The sequence below is a fragment of the Hyperolius riggenbachi genome, chromosome 10 (genome assembly GCF_040937935.1).
Source record: "Hyperolius riggenbachi isolate aHypRig1 chromosome 10, aHypRig1.pri, whole genome shotgun sequence".
NCBI classification, from domain to species: Eukaryota; Metazoa; Chordata; class Amphibia; order Anura; family Hyperoliidae; genus Hyperolius; species Hyperolius riggenbachi.
The window spans coordinates 2,644,512-2,666,621 of record NC_090655.1 but is presented as its reverse complement, the minus strand read 5'-3'; the positions used below and the strand labels follow the sequence as shown (position 1 = coordinate 2,666,621).

At 50.8% G+C, this 22,110-nt stretch overlaps 1 protein-coding gene across 3 annotated transcripts in view; it reads left to right on the top strand.

Annotated features, from left to right (window-relative positions):
• The window catches only part of SLIT1 (slit guidance ligand 1), a 617,918-nt gene that overhangs the window by 572,555 nt on the left and 23,253 nt on the right, over positions 1–22,110 (top strand). For all 3 annotated transcript variants that reach the window (XM_068257843.1, XM_068257844.1, XM_068257845.1), the window contains 2 exons: positions 8,205–8,344; positions 16,671–16,764. In XM_068257843.1, coding sequence (XP_068113944.1) covers positions 8,205–8,344; positions 16,671–16,764 — 234 coding nt within the window. The remainder of the gene's footprint in view (positions 1–8,204; positions 8,345–16,670; positions 16,765–22,110) is intronic.

Sequence of the window (22,110 nt, the reverse complement as noted above, 5' to 3'; positions counted from 1 at the left end):
GTTGTGCGCACTTTACACTGGGCACGTCACATGCTCTTGTTGTGCGCACTTTACACTGGGTACGTCACATGCTCTTGTTGTGCGCACTTTACACCGTGTACGTTGCATGCTTTTGTTGTGCGCACTTTACACTTGGTACGTCACATGCTCTTGTTGTGCGCACTTTACACTGTGTACATTGCGTGCTTTTGTTGTGCGCACTTTACACTGGGTACGTCACATGCTCTTGTTGTGCGCACTTTACACCGTGTACGTTGCGTGCTTTTGTTGTGCGCACTTTACACTGGGTACGTCACATGCTCTTGTTGTGCGCACTTTACACCGTGTACGTTGCGTGCTCTTGTTGTGCGCACTTTACACTGGGCACGTCACATGCTCTTGTTGTGCGCACTTTACACTGGGTACATTGCGTGCTTTTGTTGTGCGCACTTTACACCGTGTACGTTGCGTGCTCTTGTTGTGCGCACTTTACACTGGGTACATTGCGTGCTCTTGTTGTGCGCACTTTACACCGTGTACGTTGCGTGCTTTTGTTGTGCGCACTTTACACTGGATACATTGCATGCTCTTGTTGTGCCATAGTGGTCCTTTAACTTCTTGCAGACTGCTCCATGCCAATTGACGTGAACACGGTGTCAGCCTCAGGACCACGTGAACGGCCTTCTATGGGGATTACAGGAGAGCACACGCGCCGATGCCCGCGGATTTCCGCTTGGAAGGCGGAGCTCTGCTTCGCCTTCAGTCTCTCAGCAGCGATCGACGCTCAGAGACTGTTAGACTGCGAAACCGCCATCTAATATACATGGTTGCGATGAAAGGGAGCGCTGTACTGGGGACAGCCACGTGACACGGCTGTCCCCCTGGGAGACACAGAAGCGATCAGCTGACTAGGAGAGGGAGAGAAAATAAAAATACGCATTTTTATTAAAAAAATAATAAAAATATTGGTAAAAAATAAACATCTGGGGGCGATCAGAGAGAGCTCTGTTGGTGGTGAGACAAGGGGGGGGGGGATCTGAGTGCTGAGTTGTGCAGCCCTGCAGCAAGGCCTTAAAGCTGCAGTGGCCTGATTTATGAAAAATGGCCTGGTCTTTAGGGTGGTTTAAGTGGGTAATATAGATGATTTTCAGGAAGGGGACTTGCTTGTCCTGGCTCAGAATGATGGACCCTGACTATTGCTCAGCGGGCTGGCTGCAGGGATGTGTCAGTGGTGTGATTCCTGCTGGTGGATTGTATTTCTGCGCATGTACAGCACTACAAGCGCAGATTAATATGCAGGATGGGATTACATGTCGGTTGGATGTAAAGTGTGTGGCTGGAGGAGCGTATTAAACCACAATTGACATTTTAGCAGTGAAGAGAGATCCTTATCGGGGGTGACGGAGGTCTGAGCAGGAGTGAGATGTTGATTGTAGTGGTCTCTTGTAACTCCAATATTTGCATCTGTGATGTTGAGTGCGGTGATTCCAGGCGGTCGCTGGAGCTCAGTGTAAGTGATTCCCGAAGAGGAGAGAAGAGAAGAGCGCTCGCTGCTGCTGCAAATCTCCTCCAACTGCGAGAACCTCTGCCTGTCTGCTGGAGATTCTCGCCATTGCATTAGCTGTGGCTACAGAGGTGTGCTGGGACTTGTAGTCACCTCAGGGGTGTTCTGGGACTTGTAGTCACCTCAGGGGGTTAGCTGGGACTTGTAGTCACCTCAGGGGGTTAGCTGGGACTTGTAGTCACCTCAGGGGTGTGCTGGGACTTGTAGTCACCTCAGGGGTGTGCTGGGACTTGTAGTCACCTCAGGGGTGTGCTGGGACTTGTAGTCACCTCAGGGGGTGTGCTGGGACTACCTCAGGGGTGTGCTGGGACTTGTAGTCACCTCAGGGGGTTAGCTGGGACTTGCAGTCATCTCAGGGGTGTGCTGGGACTTGTAGTCACCTCAGGGGTGTGCTGGGACTTGTAGTCACCTCAGGGGTGTGTGCTGGGACTTGTAGTCACCTCAGGAATGTGCTGGGACTTGTAGTCACCTTAGAGGTGTGATGGGACTTGTAGTCATCTCAGGGGGTGTGCTGGGACTACCTCAGGGGTGTGCTGGGACTTGTAGTCACCTCAGGGGTGTGCTGGGACTTGTAGTCACCTCAGAGGTGTGCTGGGACTTGTAGTCATCTCAGGGGTGTGCTGGGACTTGTAGTCACCTCAGGGGTGTGCTGGGACTTGTAGTCACCTCAGGGGGTGTGCTGGGACTTGTAGTCACCTCAGGAGTGTGTGCTGGGACTTGTAGTCACCTCAGGGGGTGTGCTGGGACTACCTCAGAGGTGTGCTGGGACTTGTAGTCACCTCAGGGGTGTGCTGGGACTTGTAGTCACCTCAGGGGTGTTCTGGGACTTGTAGTCATCTCAGGGGTGTGCTGGGACTTGTAGTCATCTCAGGGGTGTGCTGGGACTTGTAGTCACCTCAGGGATGTGTGCTGGGACTTGTAGTCACCTCAGGAGTGTGTGCTGGGACTTGTAGTCACCTCAGGGGTGTTCTGGGACTTGTAGTCACCTCAGAGGTGTGCTGGGACTTGTAGTCACCTCAGAGGTGTGCTGGGACTTGTAGTCACCTCAGGGGTGTGTGCTGGGACTTGTAGTCACCTCAGGGGTGTTCTGGGACTTGTAGTCACCTCAGGGGTGTGCTGGGACTTGCAGTTACCTCAGGGGTGTGCTGGGACTTGTAGTCACCTCAGCGGTGTGCTGGGACTTGTAGTCACCTCAGAGGGTGTGCTGGGACTTGTAGTCATCTCAGGGGTGTGCTGGGACTTGTAGTCACCTCAGGGGTGTGCTGGGACTTGTAGTCACCTCAGGAGTGTGTGCTGGGACTTGTAGTCACCTCAGGGGTGTGCTGGGACTTGTAGTCACCTCAGGGGTGTGTGCTGGGACTTGTAGTCACCTCAGGGGTGTGCTGGGACTTGTAGTCATCTCAGGGGTGTGTGCTGGGACTTGTAGTCACCTCAGGAGTGTGTGCTGGGACTTGTAGTCACCTCAGGGGTGTGCTGGGACTTGTAGTCATCTCAGGGGTGTGTGCTGGGACTTGTAGTCACCTCAGGAGTGTGTGCTGGGACTTGTAGTCACCTCAGGGGTGTGCTGGGACTTGTAGTCATCTCAGGGGTGTGTGCTGGGACTTGTAGTCACCTCAGGGGTGTGTGCTGGGACTTGTAGTCACCTCAGGGGTGTGCTGGGACTTGTAGTCATCTCAGGGGTGTGTGCTGGGACTTGTAGTCACCTCAGGGGTGTGTGCTGGGACTTGTAGTCACCTCAGGGGTGTTCTGGGACTTGTAGTCACCTCAGGGGTGTTCTGGGACTTGTAGTCACCTCAGGGGTGTTCTGGGACTTGTAGTCATCTCAGGGGTGTGCTGGGACTTGTAGTCACCTCAGGGGTGTGCTGGGACTTGTAGTCACCTCAGGAGTGTGTGCTGGGACTTGTAGTCACCTCAGGGGTGTGCTGGGACTTGTAGTCATCTCAGGGGTGTGTGCTGGGACTTGTAGTCACCTCAGGGGTGTGCTGGGACTTGTAGTCACCTCAGGGGTGTGCTGGGACTTGTAGTCACCTCAGGGGTGTGCTGGGACTTGTAGTCACCTCAGGGGTGTGCTGGGACTTGTAGTCACCTCAGGGGTGTGCTGGGACTTGTAGTCACCTCAGGGGTGTGCTGGGACTTGTAGTCACCTCAGGGGTGTGCTGGGACTTGTAGTCACCTCAGGGGTGTGCTGGGACTTGTAGTCACCTCAGGGATGTGTGCTGGGACTTGTAGTCACCTCAGGGGTGTTCTGGGACTTGTAGTCATCTCAGGGGTGTGCTGGGACTTGTAGTCATCTCAGAGGTGTGCTGGGACTTGTAGTCACCTCAGGAGTGTGTGCTGGGACTTGTAGTCATCTCAGGGATGTGCTGGGACTTGTAGTCACCTCGGGGGGTGTGCTGGGACTTGTAGTCACCTCAGGGATGTGCTGGGACTTGTAGTCACCTCAGGGGTGTGCTGGGACTTGTAGACACCTCAGGGATGTGTGCTGGGACTTGTAGTCACCTCAGGGGTGTTCTGGGACTTGTAGTCATCTCAGGGGTGTGCTGGGACTTGTAGTCATCTCAGGGGGTGTGCTGGGACTTGTAGTCACCTCAGGGGTGTTCTGGGACTTGTAGTCATCTCAGGGGTGTGCTGGGACTTGTAGTCATCTCAGGGGTGTGCTGGGACTTGTAGTCACCTCAGGAGTGTGTGCTGGGACTTGTAGTCATCTCAGGGATGTGCTGGGACTTGTAGTCACCTCGGGGGGTGTGCTGGGACTTGTAGTCACCTCAGGGGTGTGCTGGGACTTGTAGTCACCTCAGGGGTGTGTGCTGGGACTTGTAGTCACCTCAGGGGTGTGTGCTGGGACTTGTAGACACCTCAGGAGTGTTCTGGGACTTGTAGTCATCTCAGGGGTGTGCTGGGACTTGTAGTCACCTCAGGGGTGTTCTGGGACTTGTAGTCACCTCAGGGGTGTGCTGGGACTTGTAGTCATCTCAGGGGTGTGCTGGGACTTGTAGTCACCTCAGGGATGTGTGCTGGGACTTGTAGTCACCTCAGGAGTGTGTGCTGGGACTTGTAGTCACCTCAGGAGTGTGTGCTGGGACTACCTCAGGGGTGTGCTGGGACTTGTAGTCACCTCAGGGGTGTTCTGGGACTTGTAGTCACCTCAGGCATGTGGTGGGACTTGTAGTCACCTTAGGGGTGTGTGCTGGGACTTGTAGTCACCTCAGGGGTGTGCTGGGACTTGTAGTCACCTCAGGGGGTTAGCTGGGACTTGCAGTCATCTCAGGGGTGTGCTGGGACTTGTAGTCACCTCAGGGGTGTTCTGGGACTTGTAGTCATCTCAGGGGTGTGCTGGGACTTGTAGTCACCTTAGAGGTGTGATGGGACTTGCAGTCACCTCGGGGGTGTGCTGGGACTTGTAGTCACCTCAGGGATGTGCTGGGACTTGTAGTCACCTCAGGGATGTGTGCTGGGACTTGTAGTCACCTCAGGAATGTGCTGGGACTTGTAGTCACCTTAGAGGTGTGATGGGACTTGTAGTCACCTCAGGGGTGTGCTGGGACTTGTAGTCACCTCAGGGATGTGTGCTGGGACTTGTAGTCACCTCAGGGGTGTGCTGGGACTTGCAGTCATCTCAGGGGTGTGCTGGGACTTGTAGTCACCTCAGGGATGTGTGCTGGGACTTGTAGTCACCTCAGGGGTGTTCTGGGACTTGTAGTCATCTCAGGGGTGTGCTGGGACTTGTAGTCACCTCAGGGATGTGTGCTGGGACTTGTAGTCACCTCAGGGATGTGTGCTGGGACTTGTAGTCATCTCAGGGGTGTGCTGGGACTTGTAGTCACCTCAGGCATGTGCTGGGACTTGTAGTCACCTTAGGGGTGTGTGCTGGGACTTGTAGTCACCTTAGGGATGTGCTGGGACTTGTAGTCACCTCAGGAGTGTGTGCTGGGACTTGTAGTCACCTCAGGGGGTGTGCTGGGACTACCTCAGGGGTGTGTTTGGACTTGTAGTCACCTCAGGGGGTGTGCTGGGACTTGTAGTCACCTCAGCGGTGTGCTGGGACTTGTAGTCACCTCAGGGGGTGTGCTGGGACTTGTAGTCACCTTAGGGGTGTGTGCTGGGACTTGTAGTCACCTCAGGGGGTATGCTGGAACTTGTAGTCAACTCAGAGGGTGTGCTGGGACTACCTCAGGGGTGTGCTTGGACTTGTAGTCACCTCAGGGATGTGCTGGGACTTGTAGTCACCTCGGGGTATGCTGGGACTTGTAGTCACCTCAGGGGGTGTGTGCTGGGACTACCTCAGGGGTGTGCTTGGACTTGTAGTCACCTCAGGGATGTGCTAGGACTTGTAGTCACCTCGGGTGCTATGCTGGGACTTGTAGTCACTAGACAGAGCGACGGACGTGGCTGTTTTTTCCGTGTTTAAGCAAAGTGCCTCTAGTTATATGAATGTTCCATTTTACTGGAGGCTGAAAGCAAGTTTTAGGTTGTGAAGATGAAAAGGCTCCCAGCTGAGATAAAGAGATAAAAGGTACGAGATGTGTTTGTTAGCAGTAAATCTGTGTAGCGTGGATCAGGCCTTTGTTTTGCTCGCCTACCACTGAGTATATTATCTCTGAGGAAGTAGTGTTGCCTAACGAGTTTTTATACCTTTCACCATTCTCCTCGCATCTGGATGCTTCTACGTCTCGGCAGATAATGTCCCTCTTCCGTCATTGCGTGACTTTCTGCTGCGCCACAGAATTTTCTAGAGAATGACCGAGAGGGGCGGCGCTATCCTAAAAGTCTCTGTTCCGCCCACACAATGGTTGCCCAGTGCTTGCTGACGTGGATCACACACGTCTCAGTAATATATTCATGCAAAGATCAACAGACCATTTACTATTAGGACACCTCCGATTATTGGGTGCTTCTTTCCCCGGCCTGTTTTTCTTTACGCTTTAATAATAAAAGAACAAAAAACAAGAGATGTATGATTTTGTAAAGCCTACCCGAAACTGAATAGTATAAAAAGCACTAGCAAGAAGTTTGGATCCGGATGATACCATTTACTGCCTAAATTAAAAATATAAAAGTAAGCTTTCGGCTATTGTGCCTTCATCGGACTTGAATCCTGTACAAGAGTCAAGTCTAATAAAGGCACAATAGCCGAGGAGCTGACATGTTTTGGTGATTTCATTAGCCTGGAACCGCTCATTCTTTCTTTAATTATAGTAAGGGGTTAAACTCTGACTCTGAAGTGTTGCACATGTCAGCAGGCGGTAAAATCTCATTTACCAAACTAACAGTATTTAGCTTTTGAATGTGTCATCTCTCCTGTCATCAGGATTGTTTGCACAGCCAGATAAAGGTATTTTGACTTCACTTAACTTTTTACGAGAGCTGCTGGCTGCAGTTTGACTGTATCATTTACTTATATAAAGCTTTGGGTGTTTTAACCCCTGTAATTGGGAACAAAAATAAAAATTGAACACAGGCAAGTTCTAAAGTGGCTTAGTACTAAATGTAACCATGATTACGTGCCCTGTGTCAGCTCTTGTATTACACTGCTAGATTATATGATGACATCATCGTGAACAAAACTCAACTTCCAACCCCACGCTCCCCAAAATAACGTCAAATAAAAATATTAAGCAATAAAAACAAAAATGTTGTCCAAGTGACGCCAGCAGAGGTGAAGGTAGGACTGTACGTTTACTCAGCTACACTCACGTACTTATCGTGACTTCTGCACATTTCCGTACAAGACTTGCATGGCTTGTGTGAGATTGTATGGGAATATCTCTGCAGTCTAGACACATCTGGGCCTCTTTCCAATGCAGTCAGCTCAGACGATGGCATCTAATAGACCTCTATGATATCGCTTTGTAAATGCAACGTTAAGTCATTGAATGTGTGTTTGTGATGCTGTTTACAAATGCACTGTGGGAAAATAATTGCTCGCTGGGAGTCAAACTGTGTTCTCCAATTTCAGAAACATGGGACTAGACGGCATAGAAGGCATGCGTGTAAATGAGCTAGCATGCAGCGTATAGAGTGCTACAGGCCGTGGTATGGCGATCAGCCAATAGAATGTGGATCTTATGCCAGCGTTGGGACGTTAGTGTCTCCATTGTGTGCAATTCATTATTGAACCATTGTGCTGTTTGAATTCATTAAAATGACACTGAAACAAAAAAAAAAAAAAAAACGTACGATATAATGAACTGTATGTATAGTACAGATAATTAATAGAACATTCGTAGCAAAGAAAACATCTTTTTATTTTCAGTTATATAGTGTTTTTTAATAACATTGTACCATTCTGTCATATTTGCAATTACAAACAACACTGTATTGTAAACTATGAAACAGAGCAGAGCTAATGACCCTTTGAACTCCCCTGCAGGAAACGCTTATCTGAAGCTGTTATTCACGGTTTCTTTCATGAATAAGCGCTTCAGAAAATGGCACACCAAGTTGGGTGGTAGCGCTCAGAGAGGCTCTTTTGCATAGATAAGTTATTTTACCTCCTCCTGTACTGGAATACAATATGAGACTATTTTCTTTGCTACTAATGCTCTGTCTCTTATTACCTCATACTTTTCAGGTTCCCTTTAAATGACAGAAATAATGACTTTTATAGGAAGTTAGTTCTGTTTTCTTTGTTTCACTGGAAACTCCATTTGCTCGTTCTCAGATGCGCCTGTCCTGATGGATTTGAAGGTCCCACCTGTGCGATAAACAAAGATGAATGCAAGTACAGTGACTGCGACAATGGTGCCACCTGTGTAGACGGGATGAATACCTACACGTGTCTGTGCCCACCGCAATACACAGGTAATGTCTGCCCGCATTGTGCCTCTTTATAGCATTTACATTCAGTCGCTACAATAACACAAAACTTATACTAAGGCTCCTTGCACAATATGGGCGATTTACTGAACGGTGATAACTCAGTTATCACATGTTTAGGCTTTGCACGTGGACACTTGCATGCTAAGCATTTTGCACGTGTAAAGTTTATGCTGTTCGCGTGCTAAGTTTTAGCGCGCATACGGGGTTACGTTGATAAGTGGCTGGATAGTCCAGTGGCTGGATAGTGTAATGGTTAAGGGCTCTGCCTCTGACATGGGAGACCAGGGTTCGAATCTCGGCTCTGCCTGTTCAGTAAGCCAGCACCTATTCAGCAGGAGACCTTAGGCAAGTCTCCCTAACACTGCTACTGCCTATAGAGCATGCCCTAGTGGCTGCAGCTCTGGCGCTTTGAGTCCGCCAGGAGAAAAGCGCTATATAAGTGTTTCTCTTTGTCTTTATAAGTGCACTTTGCACGTGATAACTATGGCGCTTCGCGTGTTAACCTATTAGAGTGTATGCTTAGCACGCCCATGCTAAGCTGGTTTGCACGCGATGTAATGCGCACAAAACTTTACGCACGTAAACTATTGATTTCACGCAACGTCAATAGTTTATGCGCGTAAGGCTTTGCGTGCACGATATCCCATGCAAAGCAGATTTGCACGGGTGTACTAAGCCCCATATGCAATCATCACAATGCCATGCAATGATACTCCTGCAGGGGAAGCAGTGATTGCGGCAGGTGGTGTCAGGATAATGCGCTGCATGTAGTGCGTTTGCAGTGGCAATGCTTGCGATTACAGTGGCGGTGCGGCATACTCATTGTTCTGTATATGCCGGTTGCAATGTCCCGCTAATATGTGATGCAAGGTTTCGGTTACATAGAATCGCATTGTACCATATTGTGCATAGTGTGCAAGCGGCCTTGTAAATGGACATTTTATATTGCTAGTCACAAAAAAGGGGGAGAAAATACATTTGATTAATCTTCCTTCGCAAACGTTTCACAGCAGCTGAAGTCATTGCTCATAAACAACTCAAAACGCCCCAAATCTGACCGAAGCTGTTAATGGAATCTATCTCTCCAGTCATCTGAGATGGTGGAATGGGTCATCAATTTGCTCAGCTCAATGTATGACTGACAGATTGGTTGGTTCATCAAAAAGTTACCATTGCCAGGAGCAGCCAATCATAATCCTTGTGTCACTGAACAGCTTATAACATTGCTCCACTAAGCATAAAGGTGGCCACTGACGGTACAATTTGCCAAACGATCGTTTACGAATCATCATATGAATGGGCTGTAAATGATGATTTGGGACCACTAATGGACAGCTCGGGGTGACCCAAAACCACAAGGAGAGTATAGGGGACTGATGCTGGGAATACAGGGCTCGGCTCTGGAGAGTATAGGGGACTAATGCTGGGAATACACGGCTCGGCTCTGGAAAGTATAGAGGACTAATGCTGGGAATACACGGCTCGATTCTGGAGAGTATAGGGGACTGATGCTGGGAATACACGGCTCGGCTCTGGAGAGTATAGGGGACTAATGCTGGGAATACACGGCTCGGCTCTGGAGAGTATAGGGAACTAATGCTGGGAATACACGGCTCGGCTCTGGAGAGTATAGGGGACTAATGCTGGGAATACACGGCTCGGCTCTGGAGAGTATAGGGGACTAATGCTGGGAATACACGGCTCGGCTCTGGAGAGTATAGGGAACTAATGCTGGGAATACACGGCTCTATTCTGGAGAGTATAGGGGACTAATGCTGGGAATACACGGCTCGGCTCTGGAGAGTATAGGCGACTAATGCTGGGAATACACGGCTCGGCTCTGGAGAGTATAGGGGACTAATGCTGGGAATACACGGCTCTATTCTGGAGAGTATAGGGAACTGATGCTGGGAATACAAGGCTCGGCTCTGGAGAGTATAGGGGACTAATGCTGGGAATGCACGGCTCGGCTCTGGAGAGTATAGGGGACTAATGCTGGGAATGCACGGCTCGGCTCTGGAGAGTATAGGGGACTAATGCTGGGAATACACGGCTCGGCTCTGGAGAGTATAGGGGACTAATACTGGGAATACAAGGCTCGATTCTGGAGAGTATAGGGGACGAATGCTGGGAATACAAGGCTCGATTCTGGAGAGTATAGGGGACTAATGCTGGGAATACACGGCTCGATTCTGGAGAGTATAGGGGACTGATGCTGGGAATACACGGCTCGGCTCTGGAGAGTATAGGGGACTGATGCTGTGAATACACGGCTCGGCTCTGGAGAGTATAGGGGACTAATGCTGGGAATACACGGCTCGGATCTGGAGAGTATAGGGGACGAATGCTGGGAATACACGGCTCGATTCTGGAGAGTATAGGGGACTAATGCTGGGAATACAAGGCTCGGCTCTGGAGAGTATAGGGGACTAATGCTGGGAATACACGGCTCGATTCTGGAGAGTATAGGGGACTAATGCTGGGAATACACGGCTCGATTCTGGAGAGTATAGGGGACTGATGCTGGGAATACAAGGCTCGATTCTGGAGAGTATAGGGGACTGATGCTGGGAATACACGGCTCGATTCTGGAGAGTATAGGGGACTAATGCTGGGAATACACGGCTCGGCTCTGGAGAGTATAGGGGACGAATGCTGGGAATACACGGCTCGATTCTGGAGAGTATAGGGGACTAATGCTGGGAATACACGGCTCGGCTCTGGAGAGTATAGGGGACTGATGCTGGGAATACACGGCTCGGCTCTGGAGAGTATAGGGGACTAATGCTGGGAATACACGGCTCGGCTCTGGAGAGTATAGGGGACGAATGCTGGGAATACACGGCTCGGCTCTGGAGAGTATAGGGGACTAATGCTGGGAATACACAGCTCGATTCTGGAGAGTATAGGGGACTAATGCTGGGAATACACGGCTCGGCTCTGGAGAGTATAGGGTACTAATGCTGGGAATACACAGCTCGATTCTGGAGAGTATAGGGGACTAATGCTGGGAATACACAGCTCGATTCTGGAGAGTATAGGGGACTAATGCTGGGAATACACGGCTCGGCTCTGGAGAGTATAGGGGACTGATGCTGGGAATACACGGCTCGATTCTGGAGAGTATAGGGGACTAATGCTGGGAATGCACGGCTCGATTCTGGAGAGTATAGGGGACTGATGCTGGGAATACAAGGCTCGATTCTGGAGAGTATAGGGGACTAATGCTGGGAATACACAGCTCGATTCTGGAGAGTATAGGGGACTAATGCTGGGAATACACGGCTCGGCTCTGGAGAGTATAGGGGACGAATGCTGGGAATACACGGCTCGGCTCTGGAGAGTATAGGGGACTAATGCTGGGAATACACAGCTCGATTCTGGAGAGTATAGGGGACTAATGCTGGGAATACACAGCTCGATTCTGGAGAGTATAGGGGACTAATGCTGGGAATACACGGCTCGGCTCTCGAGAGTATAGGGGACTGATGCTGGGAATACACGGCTCGATTCTGGAGAGTATAGGGGACTAATGCTGGGAATACACGGCTCGATTCTGGAGAGTATAGGGGACTGATGCTGGGAATACAAGGCTCGATTCTGGAGAGTATAGGGGACTGATGCTGGGAATACACGGCTCGATTCTGGAGAGTATAGGGGACTAATGCTGGGAATACACGGCTCGGCTCTGGAGAGTATAGGGGACGAATGCTGGGAATACACGGCTCGATTCTGGAGAGTATAGGGGACTAATGCTGGGAATACACGACTCGGCTCTGGAGAGTATAGGGGACTGATGCTGGGAATACACGGCTCGGCTCTGGAGAGTATAGGGGACTAATGCTGGGAATACACGGCTCGGCTCTGGAGAGTATAGGGGACGAATGCTGGGAATACACGGCTCGGCTCTGGAGAGTATAGGGGACTAATGCTGGGAATACACGGCTCGGCTCTGGAGAGTATAGGGGACTAATGCTGGGAATGCACGGCTCGGCTCTGGAGAGTATAGGGTACTAATGCTGGGAATACACGGCTCGATTCTGGAGAGTATAGGGGACTAATGCTGGGAATACACGGCTCGATTCTGGAGAGTATAGGGGACTAATGCTGGGAATACACAGCTCGGCTCTGGAGAGTATAGGGGACTAATGCTGGGAATACACGGCTCGGCTCTGGAGAGTATAGGGGACGAATGCTGGGAATACACGGCTCGATTCTGGAGAGTATAGGGGACTAATGCTGGGAATACACGGCTCGGCTCTGGAGAGTATAGGGTACTAATGCTGGGAATACACAGCTCGATTCTGGAGAGTATAGGGGACTAATGCTGGGAATACACGGCTCGATTCTGGAGAGTATAGGGGACTAATGCTGGGAATACACAGCTCGGCTCTGGAGAGTATAGGGGACTAATGCTGGGAATACACGGCTCGGCTCTGGAGAGTATAGGGGACGAATGCTGGGAATACACGGCTCGATTCTGGAGAGTATAGGGGACTAATGCTGGGAATACACAGCTCGGCTCTGGAGAGTATAGGGGACTAATGCTGGGAATACACGGCTCGGCTCTGGAGAGTATAGGGGACGAATGCTGGGAATACACGGCTCGGCTCTGGAGAGTATAGGGGACGAATGCTGGGAATACACGGCTCGGCTCTGAGCCAGTAAGATGGCTCGATAGATAATTTCTGACATATCCGATCTCCCACCCGATCATTTCGCCGCTCGATTCCGCATTGAAGTGAATGGAAAAAGATAAGAAAAATGAGCAGAAGATAAGAGAATTGACTGCGGAATCGAACGGCAAAACGATCGAGCTGGAAAATCGAGCCGTGTATAGGGATGCTCATTTGGATTCCGCGGAAATGCAATTTCCAAAATTCCGATCGGAAATTGCATTTCTGCATTGGAATGGGGAAATCGGTAATGCAAGTGCCGTAGGCGGATTTCCGCCGGAAATCGTGGAAATTCCACCCGAATTTAACATCGATTTTCTCAAAAACTATAAGGTCTTTTTGAAAACCTTTTTTTGCATCTTGTTCACAAGATTTAGTTTAATAAACCCTGGAAATTTGGTGTTTCTAGGACTTACGGGGGCTTTGCTATTAACCGCTAAAATCGGCAGATTTTTACTGTAATGTCAAATGCAGAAAATAGGCAGAAGCAGATTTTCTGCATTTGACATTACAGTAAAAATCTGCCGACTTTAGCGGTTAATAGCAAAGCCCCCGTAAGTCCTAGAAGCACCAAATTTTCAGGGTTTATTTACCAGAATCTTGTGAACAAGATGCAAAAAAATGTTTTCAAAAAGACTTTATAGTTTTTGAGAAAGTCGATGTTAAAGTCGGGCGGAATTTCCGCGATTTCCGGCAGAAATTCCGCATTGGAATGCGGAAATTGGTAGCGGAATCGGTAATTGGCATTCCGACCATCCCTAGCCGTGTATGCCCAGCATAAGAGATCGAAAAGCACTCCTACTAAAAAGCAATGCTTTAGTGTGATTTGCCAGATCCGTGACGCTGCCCCTCCCCCCTACAATCAGCACGTAAAATCCCACCATGAATGGTTAGTGCTGCGGATGTGCCCATTTGTGCTGCTTTCACGTTGAAGATAATAGATAGCACTTATTATTTCCAGAACAATCCCATCATCCAGCCCCCGTACAACAACCTACAGGCATTAACCATTTCAGGACCACAGGCTTACACCCCCCCTAGTGACCAGGCTATTTTTAACAAATTAGGGCTCTGCAGCTTTAACAGCTGGCTGCAGAGCCATACAACGCAGCACACAAATGACCCCTCCCCCCCTTTCTGCCCACCAACAGAGCTCTCTATTGGTGGGCTCTGATCGCTCGTGCAATGTTTATTTATTTTTATTTATTTGTATATTTCTATATAAATTTGTCTGTTTTACTGTTTTTTTGTTTTTTTTTACCCCCTCCCACCCAGCCAATCATGGTGCTCAGCTCTCATGGACGTCAGCCTATGAGAGCCGAGCGCTCTCTGAGCCTCTCCAGGGAACAGCCGAGTGAAACATCTGACCCTAGATCGCAGCGCTGTACAATGTTTAACAGTCTCCTAGTGGCGATCGCCGCTGGTAGACTGATGATGGGGCGGAGCTTCGTCACTCAAGCGGGGATGCACGCGCAATCCCCAGCAAAGCCCCGCCCCAGTACTTGACGCCCTTTGGCATTAGGCAGTCCTGGGGCTGCCACCTTCCCGACATCTGTTGGCGTTAGGCAGTCAGGAAGGGGTTAAACTGGTATGGGTGGGCAGTGCTTTGCATGTGCTCATTTGTGCTGCAAAAATCATCTTTCTATCTTTTATCGTTTTTGAGATATTCGTGTTTTTATAAAGGTCAAAAGTTCACTCAGCCTTTGCGATGTTGTGGTGGGGGGGCTGAGTGAACTTTTGACCTTTATAAAAACATAAATATCTCAAAAACTATAAAAGATAGAAAGATAATTTCTGCAACAGAAATGAGCACACGCACAGCACTGCCCACCCATACCAGTTTAATGTCTGTAGGTTGTTATACATGAGCTGGGTGATGGCATTGTTTTGGAAATAATAAGTGCTATTATCGTCAAAGTGAAAGCAACACAAATCTTAAAGAGAATCTGTACTCTAAAATTCTTACAATAAAAAGCATACCATTCTATTCATTATGTTCTCCTGTGCTGTTTCTGCCACTCCCTGCTGCAATCCTGGCTTGTAATTGCCATTTTTATGCAGTGTTTACAAACCAAAGACATAGCAAGTGATACACCGTCGCTGGGAGAAGCTCGGTGTGTGTCATACAGAGTGTGCAGAGGGCATGGAGAGGGTGTGTATAGCTTCTATCCAATCACAAGCAGCACAGCATATTCCAGCTTGACTGCCTCAGCCAGAAAGATCCGGAAGAGGAGAGAAGATTAGATCATATAACAGATAATACAGCCACTGTGCAAATAGGAAAGGCTGCAGTAAGACAGAGCAGATTAGAACAGGCATAGGAACTTATAAGATAGAAGAAATAAGGATGAACATTTTGTTACAGAGTCTCTTTAATTTTTACAGCACAAATGAAGCACTAACCAAGCATGATGGGATTTTTATTTGTGCTGGTTGTAGGGGGCCAACTTCACAGAGCCAGTTTAGCCTTCTTAAAACAGAAGGTATGTGCGATAATTCAGCTTCAAGTGAACATCTGTGGTTACCCACAATGCACTGCTCCTGAATATGCAAATGTATCTCTTTATGTCCCTGAAGCCAACCTTACATCCAGAACTGCTGGTGTATAGTGAGCCTATAGCTTATACATGTTACAGAGCCACATCCACCCCACATGCAGACAGCCTGTTTCGGACTGTTGGTCCTCCTCAGCGCATGGCAGGGATTGATATGGCTGTATGGGATAGGGCTTGGACCAGTACCCCACATGCAGACAGCCTGTTTCGGACTGTTGGTCCTCCTCAGTGCATGGCAGGGATTGATATGGCTGTATGGGATAGGGCTTGGACCAGTACCCCACATGCAGACAGCCTGTTTCGGACTGTTGGTCCTCCTCAGTGCATGGCAGGGATTGATATGGCTGTATGGGATAGGGCTTGGACAAGCACCCCACATGCAGACAGCCTGTTTCGGACTGTTGGTCCTCCTCAGTGCATGGCAGGTATTGATATGGCTGTATAGGATAGAGCTTGGACCAGTACCCCACATGCAGACAGCCTGTTTCGGACGGTTGGTCCTCATCAGGTGACTCTGAGTACCGGAATCACCAATGTCTGGCCTCTGTCACTGGCTGCAGGTGGAGTACTGGACAAAATCATCAAAATGATTTCAGCCAAGGAACCTCTGGTGTCCATACACAGCCTCGGGTTGGCCACACATGGGCAGATGTCGTTGTGAGTCTTGTTTTGCCAGTATAACCGGAGCGTGATTTGTCCTGGCTTGGCCGAGACGCAGCGTCTGTGAGGTGAAGGATCGCTCTGCTTCTCTACAGACAAAAGGAAATCGCGCTTCGGTCAATGAATCTCTGCAACCCAAATGGAGCATTTGCCATCCTCAGAAGCCTTCGTTATCATTACAAGTTAACTCCTGCAGTTCGATGATCACAAAGCGCACTTTAAATAGGGCCATTGCTTCTAAATGTGGTCCAGCTTGATGATAACAATAGGCTATTTGATGATTGAGCTCCTGTGTGAATGTGGAGAGGTGTATAAACCATGCCGTGTATCTTACCTGCTAATTATAGAGCTGAAAACAAAGCACATTCTAATGTGGCCTTTCCTCACCTGTCCTCCCTTCCCTCCCTCCGATGACAGGAGAATACTGCGAACAGCTGGTGGACTTTTGTTCTACGGATCTCAATCCTTGTCATCCCGATTCCAAATGCACCGCGACTGCTGAGGGTCCGAAGTAAGTGTCCTCCTCCTATTCTTCCAACATCAAACAGAGCTATACACAACACAGAGGCGATTGTACACAGCGACCGACATCTTCTGTAGCTGGGAGTGAAAGGTGAACACCGGCGAGACCAGTATGGAGGGAAGGAACATATATACCTTAACAAAGGCCAGAGAGCGTCCTTATTATCATGGCACACAGCACAGCTTGGCACGGGCGCTCTATACCGCCCCTACTGGTGTGTAATGGATATGACTGGTCCTCTTTTATAGTACCGCAATAACATCACAAAAAGCTGTGTGCTGTTTTTATCTTAAACAAAAATTTCTAGTAAAAAAAAAAAGTCAGTAAATAAGAGAATGTGGAGAGTTTCTCGCCGCAGATTGTTTTCAAAATATTTTATTGTGGCATTAATCCTATCATTGTAAGAAATCCTATTACATAGCTGAGGATTAATACCACATTTTGACAGAACAACAACATAGTCCATTAATGGACTAATATCATAACAACAATTCTGATCGGATTGGTTGTAAATAATCTCCATTGATGGACACAATCGATTATGAACGAGTGATAGATAGGAAGCAATGATTGGTTAGTTGATGGTGCAGTGAACGATTTTTCATCCGATCAGAATTTCTGATCGCTCGAACGATTTTTCGCTAGAAATTGGACCGTTAGTGGCCAGCTTCATAATGAATGTCTGCCTGACACTATGAATGCCGGAAAACATATAACAGGCTGACTTAACACCTAAAGTAAAGCTGGCCACTAACGGTCCAATTTCTAGCGAAAAATCGTTCGAGCGATCAGAAATTCTGATCGGATTGGTTGTAAATAATCTCCATTGGTGGATACAATCGATTATGAACGAGTGAAAAAAATGTTGCCTAAATGAATTTTCATCGAACGAAAATTTGGATTTTCTTGGTGGTCGTGATAGATGGGAAGCAATGATTGGTTAGTTGATGGTGTAGTGAACGATTTTTCGTCCGATCAGAATTTCTGATCGCTCGAACGATTTTTCGCTAGAAATTGGACTGTTAGTGGCCAGCTTTAGAGGGGTATGGAGGCTGCCATATTTATTTCCTGTTAAACAATACCAGTTGCCTGGCAGTCCTGCTGATCTCTCTGGCTGCAGTAGTGTCTGAATCATACACCTGAAACAAGCATGCAGCTAATCCAGTCATACTTCAGTCAGAACACCTGATCTGCTGCATGCTTGTTCAGGGGCTGTGGCTAAAAGTATTAGAGGCAGAGGATCTGCAGGACAGCCAGGCAATGTGTATTGTTTAAAAGGAGATAAATATGGCAGCCTCCATTTGTCTCTCACTTCAGGTGTCCTTTAATGAAACCTTTAATTGTACTTGAGAGCAGTGTAATTGCATGATTTATACTTCCCTGAGGCCTCCTCCTGCCCTATGAGGACCATGCCCCCCCCCCCCATTCTGAGCACTGTTAGCTTGGCCAGTCTTGCTCCTCATCCCGCTCCAGTAGCTGGTCGTGTTCTGCTCCAGTAGCTGGTCGTGTTCTGCTCCAGTAGCTGGGCGTGTTCTGCTCCAGTAGCTGGGCGTGTTCTGCTCCAGTAGCTGGGCGTGTTCTGCTCCAGTAGCTGAGCGCGTTCCGCTCCAGTAGCTGGTCGCGTTCCGCTCCAGTAGCTGGGCGCGTTCCGCTCCAGTAGCTGGGCGCGTTCCGCTCCAGTAGCTGGGCGCGTTCCGCTCCAGTAGCTGGGCGCGTTCCGCTCCAGTAGCTGGGCGCGTTCCGCTCCAGTAGCTGGGCGCGTTCCGCTCCAGTAGCTGGGCGCGTTCCGCTCCAGTAGCTGGGCGCGTTCCGCTCCAGTAGCTGGGCGCGTTCCGCTCCAGTAGCTGGGCGCGTTCCGCCCCAGTAGCTGGGCGCGTTCCGCTTCAGTAGCTGGGCGTGTTCCGCTCCAGTAGCTGGGCGTGTTCCGCTCCAGTAGCTGGGCGTGTTCCGCTCCAGTAGCTGGGCGTGTTCCGCTCCAGTAGCTGGTCGTGTTCTGCTTCAGTAGCTGAGCGTGTTCCGCTCCAGTAGCTGGGCGTGTTCCGCTCCAGTAGCTGGGCGTGTTCCGCTCCAGTAGCTGGTCGTGTTCTGCTTCAGTAGCTGAGCGTGTTCTGCTCCAGTAGCTGAGCGTGTTCTGCTCCAGTAGCTGGTCGTGTTCTGCTCCAGTAGCTGGTCGTGTTCTGCTCCAGTAGCTGAGCGTGTTCTGCTTCAGTAGCTGGGCGTGTTCTGCTCCAGTAGCTGGGCGTGTTCCGCTCCAGTAGCTGGTCGTGTTCCGCTCCAGTAGCTGGGCGTGTTCCGCTCCAGTAGCTGGGCGTGTTCTGCTCCAGTAGCTGGTCGTGTTCTGCTTCAGTAGCTGAGCGTGTTCTGCTCCAGTAGCTGAGCGTGTTCTGCTCCAGTAGCTGGTCGTGTTCCGCTCCAGTAGCTGGGCGTGTTCCGCTCCAGTAGCTGGGCGTGTTCCGCTCCAGTAGCTGGGCGTGTTCCGCTCCAGTAGCTGGGCGTGTTCTGCTCCAGTAGCTGGTCGTGTTCTGCTTCAGTAGCTGAGCGTGTTCTGCTCCAGTAGCTGAGCGTGTTCTGCTCCAGTAGCTGGTCGTGTTCTGCTCCAGTAGCTGAGCGTGTTCTGCTCCAGTAGCTGAGCGTGTTCCGCTTCAGTAGCTGGGCGTGTTCCGCTCCAGTAGCTGGGCGTGTTCCGCTCCAGTAGCTGGTCGTGTTCCGCTCCAGTAGCTGGGCGTGTTCCGCTCCAGTAGCTGGGCGTGTTCCGCTCCAGTAGCTGGGCGTGTTCCGCTTCAGTAGCTGAGCGTGTTCCGCTCCAGTAGCTGGTCGTGTTCCGCTCCAGTAGCTGGGCGTGTTCCGCTCCAGTAGCTGGTCGTGTTCCGCTTCAGTAGCTGGTCGTGTTCCGCTCCAGTAGCTGGTCGTGTTCCGCTCCAGTAGCTGGTCGTGTTCCGCTTCAGTAGCTGAGCGTGTTCCGCTTCAGTAGCTGAGCGTGTTCCGCTCCAGTAGCTGGTCGTGTTCCGCTCCAGTAGCTGGGCGTGTTCCGCTCCAGTAGCTGGTCGTGTTCCGCTCCAGTAGCTGGGCGTGTTCCGCTCCAGTAGCTGGTCGTGTTCCGCTCCAGTAGCTGGGCGTGTTCCGCTCCAGTAGCTGGTCGTGTTCCGCTCCAGTAGCTGAGCGTGTTCCGCTTCAGTAGCTGAGCGTGTTCCGCTCCAGTAGCTGGGCGTGTTCCGCTCCAGTAGCTGGTCGTGTTCCGCTCCAGTAGCTGGGCGTGTTCCGCTCCAGTAGCTGGTCGTGTTCCGCTCCAGTAGCTGAGCGTGTTCCGCTTCAGTAGCTGAGCGTGTTCCGCTCCAGTAGCTGGTCGTGTTCCGCTCCAGTAGCTGGGCGTGTTCCGCTCCAGTAGCTGGTCGTGTTCCGCTCCAGTAGCTGGTCGTGTTCCGCTCCAGTAGCTGGGCGTGTTCCGCTCCAGTAGCTGGGCGTGTTCCGCTCCAGTAGCTGGGCGTGTTCCGCTTCAGTAGCTGAGCGTGTTCTGCTCCAGTAGCTGGTCGTGTTCCGCTCCAGTAGCTGGGCGTGTTCCGCTCCAGTAGCTGAGCGTGTTCCGCTCCAGTAGCTGGTCGTGTTCCGCTCCAGTAGCTGGGCGTGTTCCGCTCCAGTAGCTGGGCGTGTTCCGCTCCAGTAGCTGGGCGTGTTCCGCTCCAGTAGCTGGGCGTGTTCCGCTCCAGTAGCTGGGCGTGTTCTGCTCCAGTAGCTGGTCGTGTTCTGCTTCAGTAGCTGAGCGTGTTCCGCTCCAGTAGCTGGTCGTGTTCCGCTCCAGTAGCTGGTCGTGTTCCGCTTCAGTAGCTGAGCGTGTTCTGCTCCAGTAGCTGAGCGTGTTCCGCTCCAGTAGCTGGTCGTGTTCCGCTCCAGTAGCTGGGCGTGTTCCGCTCCAGTAGCTGGGCGTGTTCCGCTCCAGTAGCTGGGCGTGTTCCGCTCCAGTAGCTGGGCGTGTTCTGCTCCAGTAGCTGGTCGTGTTCTGCTTCAGTAGCTGAGCGTGTTCCGCTCCAGTAGCTGGTCGTGTTCCGCTCCAGTAGCTGGTCGTGTTCCGCTTCAGTAGCTGAGCGTGTTCTGCTTCAGTAGCTGAGCGTGTTCTGCTCCAGTAGGTGGTCGTGTTCCGCTCCAGTAGCTGGTCGTGTTCCGCTCCAGTAGCTGGTCGTGTTCCGCTCCAGTAGCTGGGCGTGTTCCGCTCCAGTAGCTGGTCGTGTTCCGCTCCAGTAGCTGGTCGTGTTCCGCTCCAGTAGCTGGGCGTGTTCCGCTCCAGTAGCTGGTCGTGTTCCGCTTCAGTAGCTGAGCGTGTTCCGCTTCAGTAGCTGAGCGTGTTCCGCTCCAGTAGCTGGTCGTGTTCCGCTCCAGTAGCTGGGCGTGTTCCGCTCCAGTAGCTGGGCGTGTTCCGCTCCAGTAGCTGGTCGTGTTCCGCTCCAGTAGCTGGGCGTGTTCCGCTCCAGTAGCTGGGCGTGTTCTGCTCCAGTAGCTGGTCGTGTTCTGCTTCAGTAGCTGAGCGTGTTCTGCTCCAGTAGCTGGTCGTGTTCTGCTCCAGTAGCTGGGCGTGTTCTGCTCCAGTAGCTGGGCGTGTTCTGCTCCAGTAGCTGGGCGTGTTCTGCTCCAGTAGCTGGGCGTGTTCTGCTCCTGTGCTATAGGGATGATCACAGCCATGCAAATTGTTCCGAGTTTTCAAACTGCATACATTTGCATAAAAATTAGCATAATTTTAGAAAAAATTGCATCTTATTGATCATCCCTACTGTGCAATAGTACTGCGCAAGCACAGAACGCTTCCGGCCATGGAAGCGCGTGCAGCTAGGCTGCGCATACGCAGAGCAGTGCAACTGGGCGATGTAAAAGAGCTCAGGACGGGTGAACAGAGTGGCCGGCAATTGAACCCATGGTCCTCGTAGGGCTGGAGGAAGCCCCAGGTGAGTATAAATCATGCAGTTACACTGGTCTTGGGTTTGAGGAGCATAAAGTTCCTCTCACTGCTCAGCCTGGAGGGGGCGACGCCCATGCGAGTCAGTGAGGAGGAGCCTCACCTGTCCTCTCACTGCTTAGCCTGTAGGGGGCGATGTCCATGCGAGTCAGCGGGGAGGAGTCTCACCTGTCCTCTCACTGCTCAGCCTGAAGGGGGTGACGCCCATGCGAGTCAGGGGGGAGGATCCTCACCTGTCCTCTCACTGCTCAGCCTGGAGGGGGTGACGCCCATGCGAGTCAGTGGGGAGGAGCCTTGCCTGTCCTCTCACTGCTCAGCCTGAAGGGGGCGACCCCCATGCGCGTCATTGGGGAGGGGCCTCACCTGTCCTCTCACTGCTCAGCCTGAAGGGG